Source organism: Macrobrachium nipponense, chromosome 34, assembly GCF_015104395.2.
Source record: "Macrobrachium nipponense isolate FS-2020 chromosome 34, ASM1510439v2, whole genome shotgun sequence".
Taxonomy (NCBI): domain Eukaryota; kingdom Metazoa; phylum Arthropoda; class Malacostraca; order Decapoda; family Palaemonidae; genus Macrobrachium; species Macrobrachium nipponense.
The window spans coordinates 28768853-28780533 of NC_061095.1; the positions used below are offsets into that span (position 1 = coordinate 28768853).

The 11681-nt window shown below is 38.1% G+C and overlaps 1 protein-coding gene across 1 annotated transcript in view; it reads left to right on the forward strand.

The window, feature by feature from the left end:
* LOC135207998 (acetyl-CoA carboxylase-like) overlaps nucleotides 1-1135 on the forward strand; it is a 460030-nt gene extending 458895 nt beyond the window's left edge. The window contains exon 44 of the mRNA XM_064240089.1: nucleotides 456-1135. Within this exon, the coding sequence (XP_064096159.1) occupies nucleotides 456-617 (162 nt within the window). The 3' untranslated portion in view covers nucleotides 618-1135. The remainder of the gene's footprint in view (nucleotides 1-455) is intronic.
* The last annotated feature ends 10546 nt before the right edge of the window (nucleotides 1136-11681 follow it).

The window sequence follows — 11681 nt, forward strand, 5'->3', positions numbered from 1 at the left end:
TCCAAACAACACATGATCGCAACAGTGTCATTTATTAATAAAAAAAAAATAACTAAATCTTGTTTCAAAACAAGACATTTAAAGTCATATTTCAACTTTAAAACACCTCATATATAACAAAACATAACCTTGATTTCTTTATCTATATGGTGTTGACACCATATACTAGATAATGTTTTGGCAACAATTGAATGAAATCCATTATGGTGGACTTCCATTGTGGGCAGTCTGATATTGGAACTAGTTACTGTATCTTTTTCTACATGCAGGTGATGGCTATTTTTATTTTTTTTATAGACTAACTTGTTACATTTTGCAGTTAGGAGAGTACAGTACTTTGAGTATTATGCAAAGTTTAAGCCAAGTATCATGGAGCAAGCTGTTCACATTGATTGTACAATGTTTGTTATTTTTCAGAAGATAGTATTTTTAAGTTTTCTCTTCTTTGATTTCAGGAGTTTCCAGAGATTGCCATGGATACAATTGTTCACATTGTTCAGCGAATGTCTCAGGCTCAGCGCAAAGATGCTCTTGAAGCATTATCAAATCTAGATTTAGTTAAGCAGCCCCAGTTGGAACCAGAATCGACACCAGAATCACAGGAAGGCTCCAACTGACCCTTGTTGTGGCAGTAGTCACTCCCAACTACTTGCCACATACACTATTGTATTATGTTTCCCTAGCCTTTTATCCCTATTTCTGTTTACATCCTTTATCACCTTTGCAAGTTGAATCACCATGTGTATATTAGATATGTTCCCAGATTTGATAGTTTTGAAGGTTGTCACAAATGATGTACTGTACAGTATATATACTCATACAGCTTTATATAACTAATTAATTTTAATCAGCAAAATCTTGTTAAAAATTCATTATTGCTATTACTTTGAGATATACATATTGTAGTTGAGGTAATGAAGATGTTACATATATTTAAATTAGTATTACCTCCCATGTGTTGAATGAACTGTTTTTTTTTTATTGAAATTATGCCCAGGTAATTTTGTGATTTATGAAAGATGTGTTAAGTGACTTTTGTCAGTCTCTTAAAATATCACATGAGCAGCATCAATTTTTATTGTTATTTTAAAGCATAAAAATTTAACCCAAATAATCTGCATATTCTGTTTTTAGAAGAATAAAGTAGTAGTGCTGGAAATGTGTGAATCCTTTTTAAGAAAAAAACAAAATATATTTACGATATTTGGTTTTTTTGTGATATATTGTCAAGGTGCTGCACTTTCTGTATGGGCCAAAGGTCACAATAAAGAATTAAATACTTATTGCAGTAAAATAATTTTGAAGCTTACATACTTCAAATTTGACGCAGCCAACGATATTCTACAAGTAAATTCTGCAAATAGATACAAAAGTTTGCTTGCTTGACTGTTTGTGGTATCCACTGCAGTGTTGAGATGTTTTAGTCAACAATTCACGGATGTTTCTTCCAACATTAAACGTCTAGTGAATAAGTACCAAAAATAATTTTGAAAATACTTTATATTTTTAGAATACTTCTGTAATGCAAGTTTAAATTCAAACATTACAAATCATTAATGGAATTTTCCGTATTTTTTTATTTTGCCTTCTAGACGAGGCACAAGTTTTATTGTAGTACTTAAGGCAGTCTTAGAATTCATACTAACCATTCAATATTCTGTAAAACTGTAAGTTTACAAAACCTAAAGTGGTTTGGAGAGTAATTGAGGGATTCAACTTTTGTCTAAATTCTTAATGGTCATCACTGTAATTGTATGATTCAGGTTGTTAGTTTACTGCATGAAAGACTTGAAACATGAAAAGTTGCAAGTAATCACAAAATTACTGGGCTTTTACATTACATTTTTTAATGGTATTTCAAAAAAGCCTTTTTATTTGGAACAGTTCTTTACACATAAGCTAAATTAGGTTTTAAATGGCCATTCAATGGCCTGGTGATAATGCTCATGTGCTAGGAATAGTGTAATGTGTAAGTGGAAAGGTTGGCTATGTTTTATATAGGTACTATTATGTATTGAATAAAAAAGTTCATTAATTTTTTATAGATCTTGTATTCATAATATAGTTTTATTAATTTTTTTTTTTGTGTATTTGACTAATACTCAAGAAACCTGAACAACAATCTTGGACTTCATGAAGAATAATAGAAAAAGAATTTTCATGAAAAGTAAATGAAAAAGAATATCTTATGAAGAATGGAAGAAAGCAAAGAAAAAAATCACAATTTTTAAAGTAAATTTTTGTATTTTTCCTAATTATACAAACCTGAAGTCCTTTACATTAGGAATTACCTTTAGCAAAGCTGGAAACAGTAGCTAGACTTTTATAGCATGGTAGTTCAGTAGTTGTACTACTGCCCTGTGGGAGGAATCTCCTCCCTACCGGCCCCCCAGGTGCTGAAGCCTTGTCAAGGATGGTGGGTTCATAAGAACCAGTAACTGGGCCCTGATGCTTGGTGGACATTTTATTTTTTTTCTTTCTCTTTATTTTTTTTGTTTTTTATTTTTTTTGGGTTTTTTTTTTTTGGTTTTTTTTTTTCCCCCCACTACCAGACCTGTGCCCACCGCTGTTGGTTCAACAAATTAGTCGGCACTTTTCCTTTTACCAATAATTGTTCTTTATTTCTACCTCCCCCCTTTAGATCCCAACCTCCTTGACGGAGGGGGGGGTGGGGGGCCTAGGGATCCACTGCAGAGAGAGTATGCCCCTTTATGGCCTATGCTCTTTGCTGTGGATCCAACTGAACATTGGGACCTTTAACCCCTTTAGTCCTCCTCTTATAAATTTTCCCTTTCCCTTCTTCTTCTTTCGTTGACGACCTTGGCATGATTTTGGACATTTGAATTGACTGCTCTTTTAACTTGATGGAGGTGGATTTCTTGGACGGCATGCCCACTTCACCCCGTAAAACTAAAGTACCTGACGTGGTTGAGCGAGGGAAAGTTTTTATGTCAAGCCATGCCAGCATGCTGGCCCGATCTCATGGGACTGACGACCCTTAAGGCATTGTGGGTATGGTGTATATCCAGGTGAGTGTCCCAGAGCAGTTACCACTGTGTAACATTATTGCTCCTCCCCAGTTGGGCCTCCTTGGTGAGAGGGACCTCATCCTGGACGAAATTTTACAATTTTATTTAATGGAAAATTTAAAAAATACCCCCACGACTTCTGGCACGGATTTGGACCATTCTAACGGAAGCTCAAATCAGAAAGACCAGGTTGGTATTAAACATTAATACCATATACTACTACTAGGAAACTTCAGTACCGGCATGACCCAACCTTGACTCACTTTGACTCCCTCTTTGGGAGTGGAAGTTGGTCAAGGTTTCTAACTATGGAAGCAGAACAAAATATTTCAGCCTTGAAATTAGAAAATTTTTTACTAAATAGACATCCAATGGCAGAAATGTCGTTCAGAAAAATAAGAGAGAAGACTTGGCTTATAGAAGCCATGACAAAAAGCCAGTCTGAAGACTATTTGTCTTTAAAAATTTTAGATTCCATTAATGTTAAAATGGAGAAGCATGACAATATGAACAGCATTCAGGGTACCATTGTACTTCCTGATAACAACGACGAACCAATTAATAAGAAAATACTTTTAGACTCACTCAAAAAGAGATACCCCAAGGTTGAGGATTGCGAAGTGTATGACATGACAAGTAAGAGGGGCCAGTAAACAAGTAGTAAAAATAGCAAAAATAAAATTTGAGGGTTCAGCTCTACCTCAAAAAATAAAAATTTTAGGCCAAAATAGAGAGTTAAGACCCTATATTACCAAAGCCACTGCAGTGGTCAAAATTGCAGTAAGTATGGGGGGAACAAAGAGAAATTGTAGGAATGGTCCGGTGTGCGCTTACTGCGGATCTACAGAACACACCACCAAATGGAAGTGCGGTGAACCAAAATGTGTAAACTGTGAGCAGAACCATCATGCAAGATCCAAAGAATGCATGTATTACATATACAACACGGAATTGAAAATGTTAAAAGAAAGAACAGGCATGTCTATAACTGAGGCTAAATTAGAAAAAAAGTGAGAGGAATTCAAGATCCTGCCAAGAAACGTACATATTCTTCTATAACAGGAACCAGTAATGAAACAAAAAAACATACAGATAGAAGTAAACAAGATGCAGCAAAGTAGGTCTGAAGAAGTTAGTAATATACAGGAAAAAACTAAGATAGTAAAGAATCTGGAAACAGGTGCAAATGAATTGGATGATAATCTATCAAATTCATTTGAAGTGTTAATGCATATAGAAACACAAGAAGATACTACCACAGAGGGGTGGAAGAAGGAGTTGTGATGCACCGAAAATTAAAGAAAAAAAAACGACCTTTGGAGAGAAACACCAAAAACAAAGAAACCAACTATAATTAGAGAAACATCGGTCAAACCAAAAACCAAGATATGAAGAAAGAACAAAACAAAATAAGAACATACCTTTATCTCCTACAATAATAATAAAACCTATGGATGCGAGATCCAACACACCAAAGAAGTGGAGGAGAATCATACATAGATGATGGTGACTATGCCACGGGTGATGAGATTACTCCATCACCAATAAGTTGGTACAATAAGAGCAAATAAAGCAGTAGATATCATGACAACACATGTGGCTGCAATGATTGTTTGTCATTGCATTGTGCAATGAAAACAAAAATATAACAAAAGATTGCTTAACAAACATTATCAGAAAATTTTATGAAATATAGAAAGAAAGAGGCCACCGATTTAAACACCCATGAAAAAGGATGTGTGTATTGAGACAATTAAAATATTATAAATAAAGATAAACAACTGAATGTGGTAAATAAAATTTTAGAAAAATTCAAATTGATGATAATACAAAAAAAGAAAACAAAACACGACCGATTGTAACATAATATTTTCAATAGTTATATTATACAATGGAACGTAAATGGTCTACAGACCAGATTACACCTGGGAGAAGTACAAAGGTTATTAAAGGAATATGAACCCATGATATTGTGTTTACAATGTTAATAATACAATACCAACAATAGGTAAATATACCTTAATATCAACATCACGGGAAGAAGAAGGAAATTTAGGTACAGCCATATATGTACATAACAAAGTATGTTATGACAAAGTACCTGTAAACATTGCTGACCTCCAAATATCAGGCATTAAAATTCGAATTAAAAACGATAATTTTATAATATATAATTTTATAAACCAACCAAATAAACACTGCAATATTGACAAACTTGGAGAATTTGTTAAAAATGCCAAAGAAACCTATAATAATAATAATAGGGGATTTTAATGCTCACAACCCCATGGGGATGTAACTGTTCAAACTCAAATAGAGCAGGAAGTAAAGTAGAAGAACTTATAGATTCAAATGACATGTGTTGTATAAATGATGATGAAGTTAGCACATATTATTAAAAAACACATGGAACATTTACCTCTGTAGACTTAACTTCTCTGTTCAAAAACAAGTATAGTTGACAGATTAGATTGGAACACAATTGATGACTTGTACACCAGTGATCATTTCCCAATATTAATTTCCTTTATACAAAAAATCCAGCAAAACATGTTCCTCACTATAACATTTTTAAAGCAGATTGGGAACAATATGAAATACATACTAGAAGTATACCGCCATTTGAATATCTGAAAGATCATAATGAAACTAATAAGTTTCTTGTTAATTTCATCAAAGATGCTGCTGATAAAGCAATACCAAAATCAAAACCCCATCCAACAAAACACAAAGTTCCGTGGTGGTCCGAAAAGCTGACAGAATTAATATAATAAAAACACTCAATGGGGAGACGATTGGATAATTTGAATAGAAAGTTCAGTAAAAAAATAAATAAACATTACCAATATTAGAAAGTACTTTAACAAAATGACTATATTGTTGCTAGAAAATTGAAGCGTTAAAGCCCCTATACAACAAATATCTGCAAAATTTAAAATTAAAAAAGGAAGTAATTCAAGGAAGAATATTTCATGGAGGAAAATATGTATCAGATCTCTCTAATAATACTCCCATACAAAAAATATGGGAAAAATTCTGGAAAACAAATGGTACCCATGTGAAACCACCCAGGCATGCCATATTAAAAGACGGAAAAAGAATACTCGATCCAAAAGAAATAAGTAATATAATAGGAGAAAACTTAGCTAATGTAAGTAGTGATAAAAATTTAGATGACCACTTCCGCACAAAGAAAAAACAATATAGAACTAATAACAATAAATTTCGAAAAACAATAGAAGACAAATATTATAATAGAAAATTTAATATGGAAGAGTTGGATTTGCTCTCACTAACAGCAATAATCTGCTCCTGGAGGTGACAATATTTGTTTTGAGATGATCTGCCACTTAGCACCTCTAGCGAAGACATATTTGTTGCAATTTTATAATAATTTATGGCTTAGAAATTTATTTCCTGATGAATGGCGTCAAGCAATAATAATACCTATCCCAAAACCTGGGAAAGATCCAAGTAATACAAATAACTACAGACCAATTTCTCTAACAAGTTGCTTGTGCAAGTTACTAGAAAAAATGGTAAATGCTCGATTAACATGGCACATTCGAGAAAATAAAATGTTGACTCCCACTCAATTCGGGTCACAGTGCAACAGATCTACATTAGATTCTCTCTCTAACCTCGAAGACCATATACGAAGAGGATTTGAGCGAAAACAAATAACTGTAGCAGTCTTTTTTGACACCGAAAAGGCTTATGATACTACCTGGAGGTACCCTATATTAAAAACTTTACAAAATAACAACATCCGTGGACATTTACCTAGTTCATCCAAAACTTTTTAACAAATCGTAGTTTTCAAGTGAGAATTGATGATGTGTTGTCGAGACATTTCCACTTGAAAATGGTGTTCCACAGGGAAGTGTCCTTAGTGGCACACTGTTTACCCTAGCAATTAATGATATTAATAAAAATCTACCTATTGGAATTAAAAAGCAACCTATACATGGATGATTTTGCCATATATTATACAGCCTCTCGTATTAAACATGCAGAACGCATCATTATAAAAGTATAATAAAAATAAATGAATGGGACCTCATCTTATCCATAAATAAGACTCAAGCAGTAGTGTTTTATAAGATAAAAGGTGGATGAATGGTGAAGTTATAGATTTGAAAAATCAGACATCATAGTATACCAATTAGACAAAATCTGCCAAATTTTTGGGTTTAGTGTTTGATACTCACTTAAAATGGAAACCTCACATACATACTTGAAATCAAAAAATGTAAAAAAGCCATTAAAATCTAATTAGAAAATTATCAACACTACTTGGGGAGCCGATAGAACAAACCTTACATTACTGTATAAAGCAACAGTCTGTCTATAATTGATTACGGTCGCGAAGTATATGGCTCGGCGTCGGACGCAGCACTGAAAACGTTGGACTCAGTCCCATAATGAGGGCCGTTAGAATATGTTCAGGAGCCTTTAATTCATCACCGACCTCTTCTCTACAGGTTGAATGTGGTGAACTACCTCTCTCTCTCCATAGAGAGCTTGTAACAATGAAGAGTGCTCTGAGAATTAGGACAAGCGATTCTCCAACAAAAAAAAATTATTTTGAACTTAGAGATATATTTATAAACAATCATCCACCCCCTTTTCCAATTAGAGCTAGAAGATTGTTTGAGTCACTAAATATGAATATACAAATTCCTCCAGTAGTAAAATTACCTCCGCCTTGGACAATGAATAAAATGAAACTTGCACACAATTGAAATATTTATCAAAAAAATACTTATATTCGCCATCACACCATAGACAACATACAATAGAGCATATAAACCGAAAAGGTCCACATTATGCAATATCACAGATGGATCAATCGGAAACATGGATGGGGTATGCTGCAGTGTCCCAGGACAAATCATATCAATTCTCTCTACCCAATACAGCTTCAATATTCACAGCGGAGCTTTGCGCAATTGCCTCGGCCATAAGAATAATTAAAGAAACATCACTAAATAATTTTTGTGATTTTAGTGACTCAAGAAGTGCCGTAGAAGCCATCCAGAGTTATAAACCAAAAAATAATATTGTACAACAAATTAAATTATCACTACATGAATTAGATATTAGTGGGGAAAATGTAGAAAATATGTTGGATCCCTGCCCATGTAGGGATCAAAGGAAATGAAGAGGCTGACAAAGCAGCCAAAGAAGCAAAATCAAATGACAAGATCATGTGAATCTCCCTATGAGTGATTATGTAACATACATAAAGATGGGTATTATAAGGAAATGGCAACATATTTGGAATGAAGAGTCAGAAAATAATAAATTAAAGCAAATAAAACCTGATGTTGGAAAGTGGAGTTCATCATATCAGAGAGAGAGAGACATGAACAAGTAATTCTGACACGTCTGCGTATAGGCCATACCCGTCTGACACATGGACACTTAATGAGCTGCCCACCTAGCTCAGCTCCTGAGTGCACAGGAGTGCAGGGAGGTTATAACTGTCACACATGATTTTATTTTTTTTATGAAAGTGATACATGAGTAAATGTATTTATAGTGTGCATGTGTTTTCCCGTGTGAGTGTGTGCCTTTGTGCAGTTTTTAGTTTAATTTTCAATCATTTGTCATCACACCGAAAAAACACTTCGGTTCCAGAGCTTTGCCTCTGTCCTAGACATGGTTTTTTTTTTTTTTTTTTTTTTTTTTTAATTTTTTTTTTTTTTTTTTTCAATACCTTCGGGCCAGCCCTATGAGGAGCTGAAAGTCAGCTCAGTGGTCTGGTTAAACTACTTTAATAATAATAATAATAATATTTCTACCTCCTCCTCTTAGGTATAGATTTTTTTTTTATGACATTAACTTTTGACTTGCGCTTTGGTTTGGAAGGCGGCCAAGGATGGACAGCATGCCACCTGACCCATAGAACTCGAGTACCTGACGTGATCGAACGACAGAAAGTTTAATATCAAACCTTATCCTCAGTGCCGGGTCGTGATCTCAGCGGACATCATGACACCTTAGCATGGGGGTAGGGTGTAAATCCGGATATTACCCTTAAAACAAAACTAATTAAAGGGATGACCTGTCCTCTAAGAGACACCATGGTGGGTATGGGAAATATCTGGAGAATTCACTTTCTTTGTTTTATGGCAACCCCCCCTTTTTTTTCTGCTGATGATCCGATGCTTTCTTCAAAGGACTTGACAGTGGAATCCCTCCAAAACTCTAGTATGGCTATTTAGAGCCATATGTATCAAACACTCTCAAAAGAGAAGGACATTTAAAAGAATAACCATTGAGGATTTTTTCTGCTCCAGTGTGGTCTCAGTATATCACTCACAATAAATGAAGAAGTAACCCCTTTAAGTGACTTGGTTATATACTGTTCACTGAGAAAATTCTTGGCTTTGACAATCCTAGATTCTCAGTTAAAAACCCAAAATCATTGTAAAGGCTAAATCTGAAGAAGAATAAACTTGAAACTACAAAACTTGGAATTCACCATGTAAATGGTTCTGATGAGGCCCACTATAAACTAGAATTGGAACTATTTTGCTGAATAAGCTTAGAATTGAAAATGACACCAATGACTCTATATGTAGATCATTAAAAGATGTCCTGGAAGATCAAAAACATAATTGTTCCGGTACAATATACAAACCTTTCGGTCCTTTTACAATAGGAAGGTAACTAGCAGCAGCTGGACGGTCGTAAGCTTCGAACAAGGGAGTTCGGTAGTTAATGCTTGTCCCGACAGTGGCGCGCGCCGCGCGACTGGGAGGTGAACAATCACCTTTGCTTTCGGCCGTGTGTGTGAAGGACGTGTTCGTCATCGCTCTCTGCCTGCTTCATCGTCGTATGCTTTGCTTTTGTTGTGAAATTTTGAACTTGGTTTGGTTAGTGTTTGAAAGTGAATTGTAAGTACATACTGTCTTTTTCATCTTTTATACATTGATTTTATGGATCATCGGACATGGAGCTATTCCTGCGCCCCCCCATCAACCGTAGATGTACCCGGGGATGGGGGAGGGCCGCAAGTGTGGGTCTTCCGCTCTTTTCTGAAGATTGATCCTCATTTGCGCTCGGTGCCGAGGGCGGGAATGCTCTCCCGAGCATTGTATTTTTTGGGTGAAAAAGTGTGAAAGGTGAAAATCGTAAGTGCAGTTTGTTTCTTTTTTCATTTTCATTTATTTTCATTCCCTTTGCGCTCGGTGCCGAGGGCGCGAATGCTCTCGGCCCGAGCTTTGTATTTTTTGTGTGAAAATGAAAGTGAAAATTGTAATTGCAGTATTCTTTTTCATTTTCATTTATTATTATCATTATGGATCAAGGTTTCCGCTCATTCCCGGGAATTGATCCTCATGCCCTTTGCACTCGGTGCCGAGGGCGCGAATGCTCATGGGCCGAGCCGTGTAACATTTTCTTTGGTTGGAGGTGCAGTGGGTATTGTACGAGGGCGGGAAGAAACGAAGGCCTGCCAAGGAGTCGTCGGAAAGCTCTCCCGCGACTCCCTTGGTAACCAATACTTCGTCTTCTGCCTGCCCCACCCCCCGCTCAGCTCCCACGTATGGCACCTTCCCCTTCGGGGGCGGGGGGGGGTTCAAGGTCCTTCTTCTTCGCCCGATCCGTCGAGCGTAGAGGAGGGCACTCGTTACCCGACGTGCATTTGTATTCGGGGTCTTCCGTTCGCTCAGGGTGGGGCTCCCCCCCGCGCGAGGGGGACCCCCCCTAACTTCCGACTATTGCTTCCTCAGGGCTCCTGCTGCGGTGGACGACCTTGGCCAGGTGTGGATGTCGCTGGGACTTCAGGGCACGCCGAGCGTCCAGGGGCTGCTCCAGCATCTGGCAGGGCCTGTGCCGGTCACCCATGGAGCGGTGACCACCACTACCACCACGATCTCGACTCCAGGGTACGCCACCACTCCTCACCTGGTTTACACCCCTCATGTGATGTCAGTAACGCCTACGGCCGCCGTGCAGGGCCTGATCGCTGCCGTGCCGAGGAGGGGCGTGCCTCCCCCTCCGGGTTCTTTGTGCTGCCAGGCCCGGTCTTCCGTTGCCCGAAGAGCTCGCCCCTGGACCTGCCGCCGGTACCCAGGATGTCGCTGGCTGCTGCCCCGTCTCCTGGAGTACCTGCCCTGTCTGCCGTACCAGCCCCTGCTGCTGTTCCTGCTGTTCCCGCACCTGCTGACGTTGTTCCAGCCCACGGTGTTGCTGTCCCAGACGCTGGTCCTTCCAGACAGGTGCAGCTGGACCCTGTTGTCTTCGGCAACAGCAGCCCCGGCTCCATCCTGGAAGGAGGACTTGACGTCTGTCATGAGGGAGCTAACGAAGAAGAAGAAGAGGAGGAAGGTGTCCGTCGTCGTCTTCGTCATCTTCTTCGTCGCCTGCTGCCGCCTCTTCCCCTTCGACTCCCAAGGTTTCCAAGCCGAGGAAGAAGCTGCCTCCTCCCCTCCTAAGAAGGCTCCTTCGGAGACTTCTCAGGGCCCGTCCCACTCCAGGTGGGACGGGGGGGCCTTCCTTCCACTGGTCCTCCTGCTCCTTTAGGAGTAGGACCCATCTCTCCTTCCGCAAGGAAGAAGAAGACTGGTACCAGAGGGGTACCGGCTAACACTGGTACTTCCTCGCCTGGTGCTAGAGGCTCTGGCACTACACCAGGTTCGG